General features: G+C 44.0%; 1 protein-coding gene across 6 annotated transcripts in view; it reads right to left on the reverse strand.

Moving 5' to 3' along the window:
• LOC129848420 (protocadherin-10-like) overlaps positions 1–24,252 on the reverse strand; it is a 46,006-nt gene that overhangs the window by 2,216 nt on the left and 19,538 nt on the right. Inside the window, exon 4 of one of the 6 annotated variants that reach the window (XM_055915663.1) lies at positions 13,885–14,301. In XM_055915663.1, the coding sequence (XP_055771638.1) occupies positions 13,885–14,301 (417 nt within the window). Of the gene's footprint in view, positions 1–13,313; positions 14,302–24,252 lie in introns of those variants that run through there. The other 5 variants (XM_055915664.1, XM_055915662.1, XM_055915665.1 and 2 more) reach the window with 5 other exon arrangements.

Below are 24,252 nucleotides of genomic sequence, written 5' to 3' on the forward strand. Positions count from 1 at the left end.
ACTGGTTATGAACTACAACCAGACTATAATAACTGGTTATAAAATACAACCAGACTGTAATAACTGGTTATAAACTACAACCAGGCTGTAATAACTGGTTATAAATACAACCAGACTGTAATAACTGGTTATAAACTACAACCAGACTATAATAACTGGTTATAAACTACAACCAGACTATAATAACTGGTTCTAAACTACAACCAGACTATAATAACTGGTTATAAACTACAACCAGGCTATAATAACTGGTTATGAACTACAACCAGGCTGTAATAACTGGTTATAAATACAACCAGGCTGTAGTAACTGGTTATAAACTACAACCAGGCTGTAATAACTGGTTATAATCTACAACCAGACTATAATAACTGGTTATAAACTACAACCAGGCTGTAATAACTGGTTATAAACTACAACCAGGCTGTAATAACTGGTTATGAACTACAACCAGACTATAATAACTGGTTATAAACTACAGATATACTATAATAACTGGTTATGAACTACAACCAGACTGTAATAACTGGTTATAAACTACAACCATACTATAATAACTGGTTATAAATAGATCCAGGCTGTAATAACTGGTTATGAACTACAACCAGACTATAATAACTGGTTATGAACTACAACCAGGCTGTAATAACTGGTTATAAACTACAACCAGACTATAATAACTGGTTATGAACTACAACCAGGCTGTAATAACTGGTTATAAACTACAACCAGGCTGTAATAACTGGTTATAAATACAACCAGACTATAATAACTGGTTATAAACTACAACCAGACTATAATAACTGGTTATGAACTACAACCAGACTATAATAACTGTTACAAACTACAACCAGACTATAATAACTGGTTATGAACTACACCCAGACTATAATAACTGTTATAAACTACAACCAGACTATAATAACTGGTTATAAACTACAACCAGACTGTAATAACTGGTTATGAACTACAACCAGACTATAATAACTGTTTAGAAATACAACCAGACTATAATAACTGGTTATGAACCACAACCAGACTATAATAACTGTTATAAACTACAACCAGACTATAAAAACTGGTTATAAACTACAACCAGACTGTAATAACTGGTTATGAACTACAACCAGACTATAATAACTGGTTATAAACTACAACCAGACTATAATAACTGTTTAGAAATACAACCAGACTATAATAACTGGTTATAAACTACAACCAGACTGTAATAAATGGTTATAAACTACAACCAGACTATAATAACTGGTTATAACTACAACCAGACTATAATAACTGGTTATGAACTAAGACCAGACTATAATAACTGGTTATAAACTACAAACAGACTATAATAACTGGTTATAAACTACAACCAGACTATAATAACTGGTTATAAATACAACCAGGCTGTAATAACTGGTTCTAAACTACAACCAGGCTGTAATAACTGGTTATGAACTACAGACATACTATAATAACTGGTTATAAACTACAACCATACTATAATAACATGTAATAAACTACAATCATACTATAATAACTGGTTATAAACTACAACCAGACTATAATAACTGGTTATAAATACAACCAGGCTGTAATAACTGGTTCTAAAATACAACCAGGCTGTAATAACTGGTTATGAACTACAACCAGACTGTAATAACTGGTTATAAACTACAACCAGGCTGTAATAACTGGTTAAAAATACAACCAGACTATAATAACTGGTTATGAACTACAACCAGACTATAATAACTGTTATAAACTACAACCAGGCTGTAATAACTAGTTATAAATACAACCAGACTATAATAACTGGTTATAAATACAACCAGACTATAATAACTGGCTATAAACTACAACCAGACTATAATAACTGGTTATGAACTACAACCAGACTATAATAATTGGTTATAACTACAACCAGACTATAATAACTGGTTATAAACTACAACCAGACTATAATAACTGGTTATAAACTACAACCAGACTATAATAACTGGTTATAAACTACAACCAGGCTGTAATAACTGGTTATGAACTACAACCAGACTATAATAACTGGTTATAAACTACAACCAGACTATAATAACTGGTTATGAACTACAACCAGACTATAATAACTGGTTATAAACTACAACCAGACTATAATAACTGGTTATAAACTACAACCAGACTATAATAACTGGTTATAAACTACAACCAGACTATAATAACTGGTTATAAATACAACCAGGCTGTAATAACTGGTTCTAAAATACAACCAGGCTGTAATAACTGGTTATAAATACAACCAGACTATAATAACTGGTTATGAACTACAACCAGACTATAATAACTGTTATAAACTACAACCAGGCTGTAATAACTGGTTATAAACTACAACCAGGCTGTAATAACTGGTTATAAATACAACCAGACTATAATAACTGTTATAAACTACAACCAGACTATAATAACTGTTATAAACTACAACCAGGCTGTAATAACTGGTTATAAATACAACCAGACTGTAATAACTGGTTCTAAAATACAACCAGGCTGTAATAACTGGTTATAAACTACAACCAGGCTGTAATAACTGGTTATAAACTACAACCAGGCTGTAATAACTGGTTATAAATACAACCAGACTATAATAACTGGTTATAAACTACAACCAGACTATAATAACTGGTTATGAACTACAACCAGACTATAATAACTGTTATAAACTACAACCAGACTATAATAACTGGTTATAAACTACAACCAGGCTGTAATAACTGGTTATGAACTACAACCAGACTATAATAACTGGTTATAAATTACAACCAGACTATAATAACTGGTTATGAACTACAACCAGACTATATTAACTGGTTATAAACTACAACCAGACTATAATAACTGCTTATAAACTACGACCAGACTATAATAACTGGTTATAAACTACAACCAGACTATAATAACTGGTTATAAACTACAACCAGACTATAATAACTGGTTATAAACTACAACCAGACTATAATAACTGGTTATAAACTACAACCAGACTATAATAACTGGTTATGAACTACAACCAGACTATAATAACTGGTTATGAACTACAACCAGACTATAATAACTGGTTATAAATACAACCAGACTATAATAACTGGTTATAAACTACAACCATCTGTAATAACTGGTTATAAACTACAACCAGACTATAATAACTGGTTATAAACTACAACCAGACTATAATAACTGGTTATGAACTACAACCAGACTATAATAACTGGTTATGAACTACAACCAGACTATAATAACTGGTTATAAATACAACCAGACTATAATAACTGGTTATAAACTACAACCATCTGTAATAACTGGTTATAAACTACAACCAGACTATAATAACTGGTTATGAACTACAACCAGACTATAATAACTGCTTATAAACTACAACCAGACTATAATAACTGGTTATAAACTACAACCAGACTATAATAACTGGTTATAAACTACAGGTTATGTCAGAATTTGGCTAAAGCCGATAGTTGACACTATAGTTGAGGTTAAAGGGGCAATCTGGGATTCAAACAACCAAAAAAATTGGTAAACAGTTGAGAGGTGGTTGAAGTACAGTTGAGGGATGGTTGAACTACAGGTGAGGGATTGTTGAACTACAGTTGAGGGATGGTTGAACTACAGTTGAGGGATGGTTGAACTACAGTTGAGGGATGGTTGAACTACAGTTGAGGGATTGTTGAACTACAGTTGAGGGATGGTTGAACTACAGTTGAGGGATGGTTGAACTACAGTTGAGCGATGGTTGAACTACAGTTGAGGGACGGTTGAACTACAGTTGAGGGATGGTTGAACTACAGTTGAGGGATGGTTGAACTACAGTTGAGGGATGGTTGAACTACAGTTGAGGGATGCTGGAACTACAGTTGAGGGATGGTTGAACTACAGTTGAGGGATGGTTGAACTACAGTTGAGGGATGGTGGAACTACAGTTGAGGGATGGTTGAACTACAGTTGAGGGATGGTTGAACTACAGTTGAGGGATGGTGGAACTACAGTTGAGGGATGGTTGAACTACATTTGAGCGATGGTTGAACTAAAGTTGAGCAGTGGTGGGCCGTCAGGGCCTGCAAGGCCTTCTCTGCTGACCTAAACATCATCAGAATATATATTTTTTTTAATATATATTTTCCCACAAATATGTATTAAATTATTCCCCAGAGTAAGAGTTATACTCTTCATTTCATAGCTTTCCTCTTGGTTGCACTGCTTCCAGCCCCAGGTTGAGATTTGGAGGGCTGGTCTTTATGTTAGATCTTTTATCCAATCATATTCAGCCATCATGTGTTGCCAGGGGTCTAAAATCTGCCCTCAGGCCTTCAGAATCAACAGTGCGGGCGCTTGTAGCTTACAGTGAATGGAAATGAAAATTTAGTGTCAACCAATCAGCTTTAGAGTTGGCTATTGTACGCCTGCTGGCTGGCTCCAGTGTTACACAGGAGCCAGCTAGCAGGCGTAGTGCGTGCACGTCTTTTGATTGGATTACCAATATTGAGAGGCAGGTCCTATGGAGATCTAGGAAACTGAATTTGATAAAGAAATTAATTTGCGTACTACTAAGCTGTTTTTTCAACCCACAATGGCGGAAGGATGAGAAGATATCGATTTGTTCGAGGATATAATTATAACGCCATTCTCAAGACAAACTTTTCAAGAAAAGTTAGACATTGTACGGAGAGGTCGCCCGACGCCACAAAGCCTGTCACAGGCGGGAAAGGGCTTCGTTCGCTCGCCACTTTCAAAGTTTCAACTACGAGCGCTGTCAATGGCTCACAGGCTCCTTAGCACAGAGAAGCACTGCAAACTGTACTGCTGGGAATGCCTATTATTTGCAAGTGATCGATTTGTTGTTTGGAGCCACACTGGCTTTGCAAACTTGAGTTGTCTAACCAAGGCAGCAACGAGACACCAAAATACGTCTGGGCACTAACAAGCAATGGTGCTTTTGAAAACTTTTGGGGACACCGGAGTGGATCTACAGCTCAAAGAACAAGCGCGCAGGGCAACGGAGCTGCACAATGAAAAGGTGAAGGGAAATATTGAAAAGACTCATTGATTTTTGGGTAAACACTGTTTACCCCAAAATGTCAATTTATCAATTTCAAGGTGACGCAACGCCTGGTTATACTGCGTTTCTGTCTAAATGTATAGTGTCTAGAGCCATGGCATCATAATGATGTGGATTAATTTGGGTGGGACTATGTAGTACCTCACTGAAGGCCCAGGCCCCAGGCCCACGGCACGCCACTGCAGTTGAGGGATGGTTGAACTGCAGTTGAGGGATGGTTGAACTACAGTTGAGGGATGGTTGAACTACAGTTGAGGGATGGTGGAACTACAGTTGAGGGATGGTTGAACTACAGTTGAGGGATGGTAGAACTACAGTTGAGGGATGGTTGAACTACAGTTGAGGGATGGTTGAACTACAGTTGAGGGATGGTGGAACTACAGTTGAGGGATGGTTGAACTACAGTTGAGGGAAGGTGGAACTACAGTTGAGGGATGGTTGAACTACAGTTCAGGGATGGTTGAACTACAGTTGAGGGATGGTGGAACTACAGTTGAGGGATGGTAGAACTACAGTTGAGGGATGGTGGAACTACAGTTGAGGGATGGTTGAACTACAGTTGAGGGATGGTGGAACTACAGTTGAGGGATGGTTGAACTACAGTTCAGGGATGGTTGAACTACAGTTGAGGGATGGTGTAACTACAGTTGAGGGATGGTAGAACAACAGTTGAGGGATGGTGGAACTACAGTTGAGGGATGGTGGAACTACAGTTGAGGGATGGTGGAACTACAGTTGAGGGATGGTTGAACTACAGTTGAGAGGTGGTAGAACTACAGTTGAGCGATGGTGGAACTACAGTTGAGGGATGGTAGAACTACAATTGAGGGATGGTTGAACTACAGTTGAGGGATGGTGGAACTACAGTTGAGGGATGGTTGAACTACAGTTGAGGGATGGTTGAACTACAGTTGAGGGATGGTTGAACTACAGTTGAGGGATGGTGGAACTACAGTTGAGGGATGGTTGAACTACAGTTGAGGGATGGTTGAACTACAGTTGAGGGATGGTTGAACTACAGTTGAGGGATGGTTGAACTACAGTTGAGGGATGGTAGAACTACAGTTGAGGGATGGTTGAAATACAGTTGAGGGATGGTAGAACTACAGTTGAGGAATGGTTGAACTACAGTTGAGCGATGGTAGAACTACAGTTGAGGGATGGTTGAACTACAGTTGAGGGATGGTTGAACTACAGTTGAGGGATGGTTGAACTACAGTTGAGGGATGGTTGAACTACAGTTGAGCGATGGTAGAACTACAGGTGAGGGATGGTTTAACTACAGTTGAGGGATGGTTGAACTACAGTTGAGGGATGGTTGAACTACAGTTGAGCGATGGTGGAACTACAGTTGAGGGATGGTTGAACTACAGTTGAGGGATGGTGGAACTACAGTTGAGGGATGGTGGAACTACAGTTGAGGGATGGTGGAACTACAGTTGAGCGATGGTTGAACTACAGTTGAGCGATGGTTGAACTACAGTTGAGCGATGGTAGAACTACAGTTGAGGGATGGTTGAACTACAGTTGAGCGATGGTAGAACTACAGTTGAGAGATGGTTGAACTACAGTTGAGGGATGGTTGAACTACAGTTGAGGGATGGTAGAACTACAGTTGAGGGATGGTTGAACTACAGTTGAGCGATGGTAGAACTACAGTTGAGGGATGGTTGAACTACAGTTGAGGGATGGTTGAACTACAGTTGAGGGATGGTGGAACTACAGTTGAGGGATGGTTGAACTACAGTTGAAGGATGGTTGAACTGCAGTTGAGGGATGGTTGAACTACAGCTGGACTAAAATCATGGTGTAACGGTCCTGACCTGTTTTATGTTGTTTTGGTATGTGTTTATGGTCAGGGCGTGTGTTTTGGGTGGGCAGTCTATGTTTTGTATTTCTAGGTTGGGTTTTGTGTTCGGCCTGGTGTGATTCTCAATTAGAGACAGGTGTGTATCGTTTGTCTCTAATTGAGAGTCATACTAAGGTAGCCAGGGTTTCACTGGGGTTTTGTGGGTGTTTGTTCCTGTGTCCTCACAGGACGGTTGAAGGTTAGTCACATTTGTTGTTTTGTAGTTTTGTAGTGTCTTGTTTGCTGTTGTCATTAAAAGATGGCTTATTTCCCTCAATCCGCATCTTGGTCCTATCCATGCTCCTTCTCGTCTAAGGGGGAGAACAACAATGACTGCCTTTACAGAAACACCCACCATAACAGGACCAAGCGGATTGAGGAGAGAGAAAAGGAACTAAGGCACTGGACACAGGAGGAATGGTCTTGGGAGATCATGGACGGAAAGGGACCCTGGGGAAGGGTTGGAGAGAATCGCCGCTCTCGGGAGGAGAGGAAGGCAGCCACAGCCCAGGAGCGCTGGTATGAGGAGGCAGCACATAGGAGAGGCTGGAAGCCCGAGAGGCTCACCCAAAAATTTCTTGGGGGGGGGGGGGCTAAAGGGGAGTGTGGCGAAGCCGGGTTGGATACCTGAGCCAACTCCCCGGGCTTGCCGTGGAGTAAGAGGGCGTCGTACTGGTCAGACACCGTGTTATGCGGTAAAGCGCACGGTGTCCCCAGTACGCGTGCTTAGCCCAGTGCGGGCTATTCCACCTTGCCGCACTGGGAGGGCTAGGTTGGGCATCGAGCCGAGTGCCATGAAGCCGGCCCAACGTATCTGGTCTCCAGTACGTCTCCTCGGGCCGGCGTACATGGCACCAGCCTTACAGGTGGTGTCCCCGGTTCGCCTGCATAGCCCAGTGCGGGCTATTCCACCTCGCCGCACTGGCAGGGCTACGGGGACCATTCAACCTGGTAAGGTTGGGGAGGCTCGGTGCTCAAGAGCACGTGTCCTCCTTCACGGTCCGGTATATCCGGCGCCACCTTCCCACCCCAGCTCAGTACCACCAGTGCCTACACCACGCACCAGGCTTCCAGTGCATCTCCAGAACCCTGTTCCTCTTCCACGCACTCTCCCTATGGTGCGTGTCTCCAGCCCGGTACCTCCAGTTCCGGTACCACGCACCAGGCCTAGAGTGCGCCACGAGAGTCCAGTGTGCCCAGTTCCTGTTCCCCGCACTCGCCCTGAGGTGCGTGCCCTCAGCCCGGTACCTCCAGTTCCGGTACCACGCACCAGGCCTATAGTGCGTCTCAGCCGGCCAGAGTCTGCCGTCTGCCTAGCGCCAGAGCCGTCCTGCCATGACCAGCCAGAGCCGTCCTGCCATGACCAGCCAGAGCCGTCCTGCCATGACCAGCCAGAGCCGTCCTGCCATGACCTGCCAGAGCCGTCCAGCCAGGACCTGCCAGAGCCGTCCAGCCAGGACCTGCCAGAGCCGTCCAGCCAGGACCTGCCAGAGCCGTCCAGCCAGGACCTGCCAGAGCCGTCCAGCCAGGACCTGCCAGAGCCGTCCAGCCAGGATCTGCCAGAGCCGTCCAGCCAGGACCTGCCAGAGCCGTCCAGCCAGGACCTGCCAGAGTCCCTCAGCCAGGACCTGCCGGAGTCCCTATGCCCGGACCGGTCGGAGTCCCTCAGCCCGGACCTGCCGGAGTCCCTCAGCCCGGACCTGCCGGAGTCCCTCAACCAGGACCTGCCTGAGTCCCTCAGCCAGGACCTGCCGGAGTCCCTCAGCCAGGACCTGCCGGAGTCCCTCAGCCAGGACCTGCCGCCCCTTATCCCGGTGATGCCCCTTATCCCGGTGCTGCCCCTTATCCCGGTGCTGCCCCTTATCCCGGTGCTGCCCCTTCATTTAGGTGGTGTTAGTGGGAGGGTGGTCATTGGGAGGGGGATAAAGAAGCGGGGATTGATTATGGTGGGGTGGGGACCTCGCCCTCAGCCTGAGCCACCACCGTGGACAGACGCTCACCCAGACCCTCCCCTAGACTTTGTGCTGGTGCGCCCGGAGTTCGCACCTTAAGGGGGGGTTCTGTCACGTTCCTGACCTGTTTTCTCTTGTTTTGTATGTCTTTATTGGTCAGGGCGTGAGTGTTGGGTGGGTAGTCTATGTTTTGTATTTCTAGGTTGGGTTTTGTGCCTGGTATGATTCTCAATTAGAGACAGGTGTGTATCGTTTGTCTCTAATTGAGAGTCATACTAAGGCAGCCAGGGTTTCACTGGGGTTTTGTGGGTGTTTGTTCCTGTGTCCTCACAGGACGGTTGAAGGTTAGTCACATTTGTTGTTTTGTAGTTTTGTAGTGTCTTGTTTGCTGTTGTCATTAAAAGATGGCTTATTTCCCTCAATCCGCATCTTGGTCCTATCCATGCTCCTTCTCGTCTAAGGGGGAGAACAACATTGACTGCCTTTACACATGGGGCATTTCTATGATACAGTCTTCAATAATCAATGGCTATAGTCCGATATCATTCATTTACACGTCCAAAATGTGATGTTGGTACCCATCCCAGATCGCTCGGATACGAAGCAGACAGGACAGACAGAAGCTGTTGTTGTAATTATCTATGCTCCGTAGCACAGCACCAAGTGGCACAACACAGACACACACACACACACATTTTATGTTCATCTATTCTCGTGGGGACCTATAACTATTTTCCATTCAAAATCCTATTTCCCCTAACCCCTAAACCTAACCCTAACCTGTAACCCTAACCCCTAACCTAACCCTTAACCCGTAACCTTAACCCAAACCTAAATCTAACTCCTAACCCTAACCTGTAACCCTAACCTGTAACCCTAACCCCTAACCCTAACCCTTAACCTTAACCCGTAACCTTAACCCAAACCTAAATCTACCTCCTAACCCTAAACCTAACCAATAACCCCATACCCTTACCCTTACCCTAATCTAACGCTTACCCTAAACCTAACTCCTAGGTATGAATGAAAAAGAGTAGGAGAAAGCATTGACTGTGGGAGTTGGTGAGGGCCTAATTAAGAGAGCTGGAGGGGCCACCGACATGAGAAGGAAGTTCAACCAAAAATATATATATTTATTTGCTCAATCTGGTTTAGTCTTTTTTTATATTTTATATTTAATTGTATTATATCAATTATCTTTGTAGAACTTAATCCTGTCATCCCTTGGGATTTCCAAGTATGTACTTAATTATGTACTTACTTACTTATGTACTTACTTACTTATGTACTTACGTATGTACTTACTTATATACTTACTTATGTACTTACGTATATACTTACTTATGTGCTTACTTATGTACTTACTTATGTACTTACGTATATACTTACTTATGTACTTACTTATGTACTTACTTACTTATGTACTTACTTATGTACTTACTTACTTATGTACTTACTTATGTACTTATGTACTTACTTATGTACTTACTTATGTACTTACTTATTTACTTACTTACGTATGTACTTACTTATGTACTTACTTATGTACTTACTTATGTACTTACTTACTTATGTACTTACGTATGTACTTACATATATACTTACTTACTATGTACTTACTTATGTACTTACTTATGTACTTACTTACTTATGTACTTACTTATGTACTTACTTACTTATGTACTTACTTACGTATGTACTTACTTACGTATGTACTTACTTACGTACTTACTTACTTATGTACATACTTATGTACTTACTTATGTACTTACTTACTTATGTACTTACTTATGTACTTACTTACTTATGTACTTACTTATGTACTTACTTACTTATGTACTTACTTACGTACTTACTTACTTGTGTACTTACTTATGTACCTCCTTACTTATATACTTACTTATGTACTTACATATGTACATACTTATGTACGTACTTATGTACTTACTTACATATGTACTTACGTATGTACTTACTTATGTACTTACTTACTTATGTACTTACTTATGTACTTACTTACTTATGTACTTACTTACGTATGTACTTACGTATGTACTTACTTACTTATGGACTTACTTACGTATGTAGTTACGTATTTACTTACTTATGTACTTACTTCCTTATGTACTTAATTATGTACTTACTTACGAATGTACTTACGTATGTACTTACTTATGTACTTACTTACTTATGTACTTACTTATGTACTTACTTACTTATGTACTTACTTACGTATGTACCTACGTATGTACTTACTTACTTATGTACTTACTTACTTACTTACTTACTTATGTACTTACTTACGTATGTACTTACGTATGTACTTACTTATGTACTTACTTACTTATGTACTTACTTACTTACTTATGTACTTACTTATGTACTTACTTATGTACTTACTTATGTACTTACTTACTTACTTACTTACTTACTTATGTACTTACTTACTCTTGCACTTACTTATATACTTCCTTATGTACTTACTTACTTATGTACTTACTTACGTACTTACTTACTTATGTACTTACTAATGTACTTACTTACTTATGTACTTACTTACGTATGTACTTACGTATGTACTTACTTACTTATGTACTTACTTATGTACTTACTTATGTACTTACTTATGTACTTACTTACCTATGTACTTACGTATGTACTTACTTATGTACTTACTTACTTATGTACTTACGTATGTACTTACTTACATATGTACTTACGTATGTACTTACTTATGTACTTACTTACTTATGTACTTACTTACTTACTTAATTATGTACTTACTTATGTATGTACTTACTTATGCACTTACTTATATACTTACTTATGTACTTACTTACTTATGTACTTACTTATTTCATTATTTACCTATTGATTTCACTGATTCAGTTCGCATTATTATGATGTTATTATATAATATTTGTCTTTAAAATTCAACTTTTTTACCCTCAGCACAATTAATAATTGTCTTCCTCCTGTTGTTGAACTGTGATGGTTGACCCCTATAGGCCTCTAATGTTCTCTCACCCTCTCTAGACCGGTCCGATATACAGTATAGAAACAGGGCAGAAAGTTGCAATAGGCCCGTGCAACCCAAGGTTTTACAACCGCAGAAACAGAAACCCTCTTAAACCTAAACCAAACCCCTAAGATTAACATAGTCTTCGTCCTCATGGGGAGGTGGGAAATGTCCCCACGAGGGAGAATCTTCCCTGTTTTACAATCCATGGTGGGACTTTGGGGGATTTTAGGTCCCCGCAAGGATAGAAGAACCAACCCATACATCACACACACACACACACACACACACACACACACACACACACACACACACACACACACACACACACACACACACACACACACACACACACACACACACACACACACACACACACACACACACACACAGATCCAGACAGACACACACACACACACACTCACACAGCATGCCCTAAAATGTAGAATCACAATTAACAGCAGAGTGTTGATTTAGCAGAGGAGCTGCTCGTTATGTAACTAAGTGTTAAAACATGGTTAAAAACAAACGTCTTCACTCCCTGCCAGTTTAATGATGTCCTGGCGTTGTTGCTCTTTATGTTCCCATAGAAACACGTGGCAAATGGTACCCTACACCTTTACATAGTGCATTTCATTTAACACGGGCCCACAGGGCTCTGGTCACAAGCAGTACACTACATAGTGAATAGGGTGGAAGGTGGAAGGACAATCAGTAGTTGTGAAGGAAGGTGTTTTTAGAAAAAGAAAGCCGTTATTTATCGATGAGTCGTAGGCTACGTCCCTGTTCCCTACTTTTCACCAGGACCCACGGGGAAATAGGGTGCGACCTCAGACGCATGTATAGTATGCCCGAGAGCAGACGCCAGACCACATTATAATATTACTACTGCTCAGTACACGTTTTGTAGAAGAATAACCTTGTTTTGTAGTTTTCGGTGAACACGTCAAAACAGAAGAGAGTGTGGAGATGTCTGATCTGACCTTGTTTGCTCAACAGTGGATCACTGATAGACAAAAAGCCTGAAGAACTCTAGTTCAGACAATCTGCTAATAGAACAAGTAGATAGTATATATATAGTATGTATATAGTATAGTATATATATATATATATAGTATGTATATAGTATAGTATATAGTATGTACAGTATATAGTATGTATATAGTATGTATATAGTATAGTATATAGAATGTATATAGTATGTATATAACATGTATATAGTATAGTATATAGTATAGTATATAGTATAGTATATAGTATGTATATAGTATGTATATAGTATGTATATAGTATAGTATATAGTATGTATATAGTATAGTATATAGTATAGTATATATATAGGGGACAGGAAAGAAAAAGGTGTCATCAAACACATTTTAGAATCAGAAGTTAATTTCTTTTTATTTGTTATTATTTCAAACAATAAATATGGTGAAGGATTTAGGAGGTTAGAGAAATATATAGGGGGGTTTAGCAGAAGGGTTACATTTAGAAAGAAACTAACAACTAAATGTTTACTTCAATTGCATTTCTAAACAGAAAATACACAAATACAAAAGCAATAGACTATCTCAATTTCAAAAAGTATATTTAAAAAAATGTTATCAGATCAGAAGTTATTTGCAAAAGTATATTTTAAAACTATTATCAGACCAGAATATATTTGAAAAAGTATATTTTAAAATATTATCAGATCAGAATTTCTTTGATTTTTATATTTTTTTATATTTACAGATCAGAGTATTTTTTCAAAAGTATATTTAAAAAATATTATCAGATAAGAATTTCTTTCAAAAAGTATCTTTTAAAAATGTTTTCAGATCAGAATTTCTTTCAAAAAGTTGCTAATATGGAAAGTGGACCAGGCCAAAGTCGTAGGGCTCTAGTGACGTAGTCTGGTACTCATACTCACAGAAGGTGGGTTTGTACGGTAGCGGTAGTGTACCCCTTAAGGACTCATAGTCTTTCCTCTCTAGCGTGGTGTCTGTAGTAGTAGTGGCGGTAGCTGGGCTGTTGTGTTGGAGATGTAGCTGATGTGACTGGTGGAGGTGGTGGTGGAGGTGGTGCATTGACCGTGGCAGTGTGGTGCATCCGCCGCCATCTTTTCCGAACGTAGAGAATGACCTATCAGAGGTCGTGAGGTCAGAAGTCAGCGTAAGGTCATTGTCGTGGTGACCGGACGCGGCGGTGGCGGGTACCTCAGTGTTCGGCACGGAGTCCATGCCTGGCACGTGCAGGTTGCTACGGTAGTCGCCACCGGTGCCCTGGCGACCGTCGCCAGCAACGAAGGCTGGCATCCAGCAGCGGTCGGAGTGACCCAGGGCCTTACACTCCTCTGTACAGTTAGAGAATAGATCTGTACCTACAGAGAGGGGAGGAGAAGAGGTGGGTGGGTGGGGGGAGGGAGGGAGGGAGGGTGAGAGGAGAGGTGGGAGGAAGGGTGGGAGGAAGGGTGAGAGGAGAGGTGGGTGGGTGGGAGGAAGGGAGGGAGGAGGAGGGAGGGGTGAGAAGGAGAGGTAGGTGGAGTGAGGGAGGGGGAGGGAGGGGTGCGAAGGAGAGGTAGGTGGAGTGAGGGAGGAAGGGAGGGAGGGAGGGGGGGAAGGGAGTTGAGAGGAAAAGAGTGGTGGAAGGATGGAGGCAAGGAAGGAAGGGTGGGGGGTGTGGAGGGAGATAAATGGAGGGAGGGGTGGGGCGTGAGGAGGGAGATACATGGAGGAAGGGGTGGGGGTGAGGAGGGAGAGAAATGGAAGGAGGGGTGGGGGTGAGGAGGGAGATAAATGGAGGGAGGGGTGGGGGGTGAGGAGGGAGATACATGGAGGGAGGGAGGGGTGGGGGGTGAGGAGGGAGATAAATGGAGGGAGGGGTGGAGGGTGAGGAGGGAGATAAATGGAGAGAGGGGTGGGGGGTGAGGAGGGAGATAAATGGAGGGAGGGGTGGGGGGTGAGGAGAGAGATAAATGGAGGGAGGGGTGGGGGTGAGGAGGGAGATAAATGGAGGAAGGGGTGGGGGTGAGGAGGGAGAGAAATGGAAGGAGGGGTGGGGGGTGAGGAGGGAGATAAATGGATGGAGGGGTGGGGGTGAGGAGGGAGATACATGGAGGGAGGGAGGGGTGGAGGGTGAGGAGGGAGATAAATGGAGGGAGGGGTGGGGGGTGAGGAGGGAGATAAATGGAGGGAGGGTGGGGGGTGAGGAGGGAGATAAATGGAGGGAGGGGTGGGGGGTGAGGAGGGAGATAAATGGAGGGAGGGGTGGGGGGGGAGATACATGGAGGGAGGGGTGGGGGGTGAGGAGGGAGATAAATGGAGGGAGGGGTGGGAGATAAATGGAGGGAGGGGTGGGAGATACATGGAGGGAGGGGTGGGAGATACATGGAGGGAGGGGTGGGAGATACATGGAGGGAGGGGTGGGAGATACATGGAGGGAGGGGTGGAGAGAAAGAGAGGATACACAAGTTATAAAACTGGTTTGTGATGTTCAAAACAACAGAATGCTATTAATCAAACAGACAGTGGTAAACAGGGATGGAGTCTGGGGTTTGTTTGGGCAGATTTCTCATTCATCTGAAGCAATATGCAATCATATCAGCATTATGTTACAAAACCATTACGCCCTCCATCTATCAATCAGCTTCCTCCAACTGCCACATTAACACAGTGATGTTCAAGACCCAGTCTCACCCAAAACGGACATAACACCACATCCCAAATATAACCCTATTCGCCATTATAGTGCACTACTTTTGACCCCAAAAGTATGTTTATTTTTTTAATTTTTTAATTTCACCTTTATTTAACCAGGTAGGCTAGTTGAGAACAAGTTCTCATTTGCAACTGCGACCTGGCCAAGATAAAGCATAGCAGTGTGAACAGACAACAACACAGAGTTACACATGGAGTAAACAATAAACAAGTCAATAACATGGTAGGAAAAAGAGAATCTATATACAATGTGTGCAAAAGGCATGAGGTAGGCAATAAATCGAATAATTACAATTTAGCAGATTAACACTGGAGTGATAAATCATCAGATGATCATGTGCAAGAAGAGATACTGGTGTGCAAAAGAGCAGAAAAGTAAATAAATAAAAGCAGTATGGGGGTGAGGTAGGTAAATTGGGTGGGTAGTTTACAGATGGACTATGTACAGCTGCAGCGATCGGTTAGCTGCTCGGATAGCAGATTTTTAAAGTTGTTGAGGGAGATAAAAGTCTCCAACTTCAGAGATTTTTGCAATTCGTTCCAGTCGCAGGCAGCAGAGAACTGGAAGGAAAGGCGTCCAAATGAGGTTTTGGCTTTAGGGATGATCAGTGAGATACACTTGCTGGAGCGCGTGCTACGGGTGGGTGTAGCCATCGTGACCAGTGAACTGAGATAAGGCGGCACTTTACCTACCATAGCCTTGTAGATGACCTGGAGCCAGTGGGTCTGACGACGAACATGTAGCGAGGGCCAGCCGACTAGGGCATACAGGTCGCAGTGGTGGGTCGTATAAGGTGTTTTAGTAACAAAACGGATGGCACTGTGATAAACTGCATCCAGTTTGCTGAGTAGAGTATTGGAAGCTATTTTGTAGATGACATCGCCGAAGTCGAGGATCGGTAGGATAGTCAGTTTTACTAGGGTAAGTTTGGCGGCGTGAGTGAAGGAGGCTTTGTTCCGGAATAGAAAGCCGACTCTAGATTTGATTTTGGATTGGAGATGTTTGATATGAGTCTGGAAGGAGAGTTTGCAGTCTAGCCAGACACCTAGGTACTTATAGATGTCCACATATTCTAGGTCGGAACCGTCCAGGGTGGTGATGCTAGTCGGGCGTGCGGGTGCAGGCAGCGAACGGTTGAAAAGCATGCATTTGGTTTTACTAGCATTTAAGAGCAGTTGGAGGAGTGTTGTATGGCATTGAATCTCGTTTGGAGGTTAGATAGCACAGTTTCCAGGGAAGGGCCGGAAGTATACAGAATGGTGTCGTCTGCGTAGAGGTGGATCAGGGAATCGCCCGCAGCAAGAGCAACATCATTGATGTGTACAGAGAAAAGAGTCGGCCCGAGAATTGAACCCTGTGGTACCCCCATAGAGACTGCCAGAGGACCGGACAACATGCCCTCCGATTTGACACACTGAACTCTGTCTGCAAAGTAGTTGGTGAACCAGGCAAGGCAGTCATTAGAAAAACCGAGGCTATTGAGTCTGCCGATAAGAATATGGTGATTGACAGAGTCGAAAGCCTTGGCCAGGTCGATGAAGACGGCTGCACAGTAATGTCTTTTATCGATGGCGGTTATGATATCGTTTAGTACCTTGAGCGTGGCTGAGGTGCACCCGTGACCGGCTCGGAAACCGGATTGCACAGCGGAGAAGGTACGGTGGGATTCGAGATGGTCAGTGATCTGTTTGTTGACTTGGCTTTCGAAGACCTTAGCTAGGCAGGGCAGGATGGATATAGGTCTGTAACAGTTTGGGTCCAGGGTGTCTCCCCCTTTGAAGAGGGGAATGACAGCGGCAGCTTTCCAATCCTTGGGGATCTCAGATGATACGAAGGAGAGGTTGAACAGGCTGGTAATAGGGGGTGCGACAATGGCGGCGGACAGTTTCAGAAATAGGGGGTCCAGATTGTCAAGCGCAGCTGATTTGTATGGGTCCAGGTTTTCCAGCTCTTTCAGAACATCTGCTATCTGGATATGGGTAAAGGAGAAGCTGGGGAGGCTTGGGCGAGTAGCAGCGGGGGGGGCGGGGCTGCTGGCCAAGGTTGGAGTCGCCAGGTGGAAGGCATGGCCAGCCATTGAGAAATGTTTGTTGAAGTTTTCGATTATCACGGACTTATCAGTGGTGACCGTATTATCTAGCCTCAGTGCAGTGGGCAGCTGGGAGGAGGTGCTCTTGTTTTCCATGGACTTTACAGTATCCCAGAACTTTTTGGAGTTAGAGCTACAGGATGCACATTTCTGCTTGAAAAAGCTGGCCTTTGCTTTCCTGACTGACTGCGTGTATTGGTTCCTGACTTCCCTGAACAGTTGCATATCACGGGGGCTCTTCGATGCTATTGCAGTTCGCCACAGGATGTTTTTGTGCTGGTCGAGGGCAGTCAGGTCTGGAGTGAACCAAGGGCTATATCTGTTCTTGGTTCTGCATTTTTTGAACGGAGCATGCTTGTCTAATATGGTGAGGAAGTAACTTTTAAAGAATGACCAGGCATCCTTAACTGACGGGATGAGGTCAATATCCTTCCAGGGTACCCGGGCCAGGTCGATTAGAAAGGCCTGCTCGCAGAAGTGTTTCAGGGAGCGTTTGACAGTGATGAGGGGTGGTCGTTTGACCGTGGACCCGTGGCGGATACAGGCAATGAGGCAGTGATCGCTGAGATCTTGATTGAAGACAGCAGAGGTGTATTTGGAGGGCAAGTTGGTCAGGATAATGTCTATTAGGGTGCCCATGTTTACGGATTTAGGGTTATACCTGGTGGGTTCCTTGATGATTTGTGTGAGATTGAGGGCATCAAGCTTAGATTGTAGGACTGCCGGGGTGTTAAGCATATCCCAGTTTAGGTCACCTAACAGAACAAACTCTGAAGCTAGATGGGGAGCGATCAATTCACAGATGGTGTCCAGGGCACAGCTGGGAGCTGAGGGGGGTCGGTAGCAGGCGGCAACAGTGAGAGACTTATTTCTGGAGAGATTAATTTTTAAAATTAGAAGTTCGAACTGTTTGGGCATAGACTTGGAAAGTATGACAGAACTTTGCAGGCTATCTCTGCAGTAGATTGCAACTCCTCCCCCTTTGGCAGTTCTATCTTGATGGAAAGTGTTATAGTTGGGTATGGAAATCTCAGAGTTTTTGGTGGCCTTCCTAAGCCAGGATTCAGACACGGCAAGGACATCAGGGTTGGCAGAGTGTGCTAAAGCGGTGAGTAAGGCAAACTTAGGGAGGAGGCTTCTGATGTTGACATGCATGAGGCCAAGGCTTTTTCGATCACAGAAGTCAACAAATGAGGGTGACTGGGGACATGCAGGGCCTGGGTTTACCTCCACATCACCCGAGGAACAGAGGAGTAGTAGGATGAGGGTGCGGCTAAAGGCTATCAAAACTGGTCGCCTAGAGCGTTGGGGACAAGGAATAAAAGGAGCAGATTTATGGGCGTGGTAGAATAGATTCTGGGCATAATTTGCAGACCAGGGTATGGTGGGGCACGGGTACAGTGGAGGCAAGCCCAGGCACTGGGTGATGATAAGAGAGGTTATATCTCTGGACATGCTGGTCTCAATGGGTGAGGTCACCGCATGTGTGGGGGGTGGGACAAAGGAGGTATCAGAGGTACGGAGAGTGGAACTACGGGGTCCATTGCAAACCAAAACAATGATAACTAGCCTGAACAACAGTATGCAAGGCATATTGATATTTGAGACATACAATAAGGCATAAAGTGATTGCAGGTCATGATTGGGAGAGCTAGCTAAAACAGCAGGTGAGATAACAGCAGCTAGTCAGCTAACACAGCAACAGAAGGTAAAAATGGCGACGACTGGGCAGAGAGGGTCGGATTAACTACACACAGATCCTGAGTTAAGGCACAGAGCCGACAGATAAAACACAAATAAACAGAATGGAGTACCGTGAATTAATGGACAGTCAAGCAGGCATCAGCTATGTAGCCAAGTGATCATAGTGTCCAGGGGGCAGCCGTAGATGGAGTAGTGAGGCCTCCACTAAGCTAGCCCGCGGCGTTTAAAGTTAGTAGCCCGGGGGGGGTGGTCTGCTCAGGCGGAGGCCGGTTGAGGGCACAGCGGATGGGGTATTTGTCTGCAGACCAGACGTGGTCGTGTCGACAGAGAATCCAAGCCGGATGGCGGTGGCGAAAGAGAGGTTGTGAGTTGTAGAATTGTGTTTGCTAACTGGTGCTAGCTTCGTGATTCAGACAGCTAGTCATGGGTAGCAAGCTAGCAGAAGATGGAGGTCTGTTTTTAGCCACGCCGTGCAATTCCGTCGGTAGATTAGTGGGGTTCCGTGTGGTAGAGGGGACCAATCCAATTGTCAAAATAGTTATAGTGGCCTAAGAAGATTGTTCGATAGACCTGTTCAGATAGCAGCCGATATGCTCAAGACAGCTAACGATTAGCGGGCCGCAGTTAGTATATGGACGTTCAGGTTACGTCGCGATGGAGGGGCCGGTTGAAATACTCCCTCGGGCAGATAACGTCGGTATCCCAGTCGTGAAGGCCCGGTGGGGCTCCGCATCGGCAGTAAAACGGGTCCGGATAGGTGATTGTAGCCCAGGAGTGGCTGATGGAACTCTTCAGCTGGCTAGCTCCGGGATAATTGGTGTTTGCTCCGGAATTGATGTTAGCCGATAGTCACTCGGATAGCAGCTAGTTAGCTGCAAGATCCAGGTGTAAATGTCCAGAGCTTGAGTTAAAAATCCGGGGATATGGAGAGAAAATAGGTCTGGTATGCTCTGGTCTGAGTCGCGTTGTACAAAACTGGCAATAGTTTTCCGAGCTAAAGGATAGCTGATGAGCGCTAGCTGTGGTTAGCTGAACTACTAACGTTAGCTTGTGAGCTGGCTAACTTCTGGCTAGCTTCTGTTGTAGATTTCGGATACGAGGTGAATAATACCTTTGAGGAAGAAAAAAACCCAGATCCGCACCACATTTGGTGAGGTGGGTTGCAGGAGAGTGTTTTGAAGTTGAGTTTTTAAGAAGAAAAGAATATATATATAAAAAGATATGCAAAGAAAAATATATAAAATATATATACACGGGACAGGACGAGGACAAAGGACATCTGACTGCTACGCCATCTTGGATCCATGTAGGGAATAGGGTGCCATTTGGAACACAATGTGAGACAAAGTTACATTACACTAGGACAAAAAACAACAATTATATTCTGAAATACACTACAAAAAGCCGCATAGAGTGATGATGATTATTGAACGATTTTTGCTTCCTTTTGAATTCGACACAGACGGGCAATTCATTGACACTGAGCATTTGCCAAAATACTAGCTGAGACAAAACAAAAAGGAGAAAATTGCGATCCAATAACTCACGCTGAGCGTAAAAGAGGTACAGTTGAGTTAATTAGTCACTCTTAGAGAGAAGAAAGGGAATATAAAAAGGGAATATAAAAGAAGTGGAAGTGGAAGAGAGGGATGGAGGGAGAGGGAGAGAGGAACAGAGAGAGGGGAGGGATAGAAAGAGAGAGGGAGAGAGAGAGAGAGAGTGGGAAAAAGAGAGAGGGAGATGGTGGGAGAGAAAAAGAGGGCCTGAGGAAGAGAGAGCGAGAGGAAAGAGAGGGAGGAAGAGAGAAACAGAGGAAGAGGAGGAGAATGAGAGAAAGAGAGAGAGGAAGAGAGAAACAGAGTACGAGGAGAGTCAGAGAGATGGAGGAAGAGAGTAACAGAGTACGAGGAGAGAGAGAGGGAGAGGGAGACAGAGATGGAGGAAGAGAGAAACAGAGTACGAGGAGAGAGAGAGGGAGAGGGAGACAGAGATGGAGGAAGAGAGAAACAGAGTACGAGGAGAGAGAGAGGGAGAGGGAGAGAGAGAGGGAGGAAGAGAGAAACAGAGTACGAGGAGAGAGAGAGGGAGAGGGAGAGAGAGAGGGAGGAAGAGAGAAACAGAGTACGAGGAGAGAGAGAGGGAGAGGGAGAGAGAGATGGAGGAAGAGAGTAACAAAATGAAACCTCCAGTTTAATCGTGGTGCATATTGGATTTGGATTTTTTCAGTTTTCCCAATGCCAAGACAATGCCGACACATGGGAATGGAGTGATCAAAGGAGGAGTGGAGCGAAGGTTGGAGGGAGGAGAGGAGAGGGGGAGGGAATGTAGGAGAAGAAGGGTTCAATCTCTCCCGTCAGTAATTCCTCCATACCGTGGCTGAGAGGGCTGAAGATCAAAGGACCTGCTTAGACAAATCTGTCCCGCTGATTATACTGTGTGTGTGTGTGTGTGTGTGTGTGTGTGTGTGTGTGTGTGTGTGTGTGTGTGTGTGTGTGTGTGTGTGTGTGTGTGTGTGTGTGTGTGTGTGTGTGTGTGTGTGTGTGTGTGTGTGTGTGTGTGTGTGTGTGTGTGTGCCTGTGTGCGTGCATGCGTGTGTGTGTGTGACAAATCTTGATCGTTGATAATACTGCTGCTGCAGTGCTGCTCTCTCTGTCTCTCTCTCTCTCTCATTCTCTCTCTGTCTCTCTGTCTCTGTCTCTCTGTCTCTGTCTCTCTCTCTCTCTCTCTCTCTCTCTCTCTCTCTCTCTCTCTGTCTCTCTCTCCCTCTCTCTCTCTCTCTCTCTCTTTCTCCCTCTCTCTGTCTGTCTCTCTCTCTCGCTCTCTCTCTCTCTCTCTCTCTCTCACTCTCTCTCTCTCTCTCCCTCCCTCCCTCTCTCTCTCTCTCCTCCATCTCCTCTCTCTCTCTATGTCTCTCTCTCTCTCTTTCTCCGCTCTCTCCCTCTCTCTCTCTCTTGCTCTCTCGCTCGCTCTCCCTCCCTCCCTCTCTCTCCTTCATCTCCTCTCTCTCCCTCCCTCTCTCTCTCTTTCTCCTCTCTCTCGCTCGCTCTCATCTCCTCTCTCTCTTTCTCCTCTCTCTCTCTCTCTTTCTCTCTCCTCTCTCCATCGCTCCCTCTCCTATCTCCATCTCTCCCTCTCCTATCTCCATGTATCTCATCTCTCTCTCTCCCTCTCTTTCTCTCATTCTCTCCCCTCTCTCTCTGTCTCTCTCTCAGCTATCTCTCCCTCAGCTATCTCTCTCTTAGCTATCTCTCTCTCTGTCTCTCACATCTGCACATAGTTGAGACAGAGAACAAACAAGCCGAGAGAGAGAGAGTGGGATGAGGATAGGTGCAGAGAAGCCTTGTCAGATGATGTCAAATTAAACTGTTATTCTCTCTGGCTGCATGTTTCCTCCGGTGTCTCTCTCTGTGTGTGTGTGTGTGTGTGTGTGTGTGTGTGTGTGTGTGTGTGTGTGTGTGTGTGTGTGTGTGTGTGTGTGTGTGTGTGTGTGTGTGTGTGTGTGTGTGTGTGTGTGTGTGTGTGCACGTGTCACCATAGGCTGTTTATCCCCTGCACCTTTTTCCCCCAGAGCAGGAAATAAACAAGACAAAACAATGACTTGCAATGACATCCCCTGCCAGCAGCTATATATTACAGAATGACCTCATCAAGACACGCACACATGCACCCACACACACACACACACACACACACACACACACACACACACACACACACACACACACACACACACACACACACACACACACACACACACACACACACACACACATACACACACACACGCACACACACGCACACACACACAAAAATGTATATGCACAAACAAACACAAACAGAGATCCACAAACCGTAAACAAATGCACACACACCAAATGCACACACACACAAAGCAGACACCCCCCCACCCCCACACCCACACGCACAAAGCAGACACCCCCCACACACACACAACCAAAACAAACAAGCCATCACGTTGCTAATAAGCAATCAGTGCTATTCTGTTTCTCTTATCTATGTGTTATTCCACCTTGTTTTAATCAGTGCTATTCTGTTTCTCTTATCTATGTGTTATTCCACCTTGTCTCCATCAGTGCTATTCTGTTTCTCTTATCTGTGTTATTCCACCTTGTTTTAATCAGTGCTATTCTGTTTCTCTTATCTGTGTTATTCCGCCTTGTCTCCATCAGTGCTATTCTGTTTCTCTTATCTGTGTTATTCCACCTTGTTTCTCGTATCCCAAAACAGTATGATATTACTAATTACTTTGACTTACATAGACTGGAGTAGAGAGAAAGAGGGATAGAGATAGAGAGAGGGGGATAGAGGAATATATGTAGTGAGTTATATAGAGATAGAGGTAGAGAGAGAGGCATATAGGATTTAAACGTAGAGAGAGACGGATAGAGAGTAAGATAGAGGGAGAGGGAGAGAAGTAGAGAGAGAGAGGGAGAGGGAGAGGGAGAGAAGTATAGAAAGAGGGATGTAGTTAGAGAGGGAGGGAGGGAGAGACGGATAGAGAGCAAGATAGAGGGAGAGGGAGAGAAGTAGAGAGAGAGAGGGAGAGGGAGAGGGAGAGAAGTATAGAAAGAGGGATGTAGTTAGAGAGGGAGGGAGAGACGGATAGAGAGCAAGATAGAGGGAGAGGGAGAGAAGTAGAGAGAGAGAGGGAGAGGGAGAAAGAGGGAGAGGGAGAGAAGTATAGAAAGAGGGATGGAGTTAGAGAGGGAGGGAGAGAGAGAGCGATATACACTACCGTTCAGAAGTTTGGGGTCACTTAGAAATGTCCTTGTTTTTTTGTTTTTTTGAACACTTTTTTTT

The sequence above is a fragment of the Salvelinus fontinalis genome, unplaced genomic scaffold (genome assembly GCF_029448725.1).
Source record: "Salvelinus fontinalis isolate EN_2023a unplaced genomic scaffold, ASM2944872v1 scaffold_1031, whole genome shotgun sequence".
NCBI classification, from domain to species: domain Eukaryota; kingdom Metazoa; phylum Chordata; class Actinopteri; order Salmoniformes; family Salmonidae; genus Salvelinus; species Salvelinus fontinalis.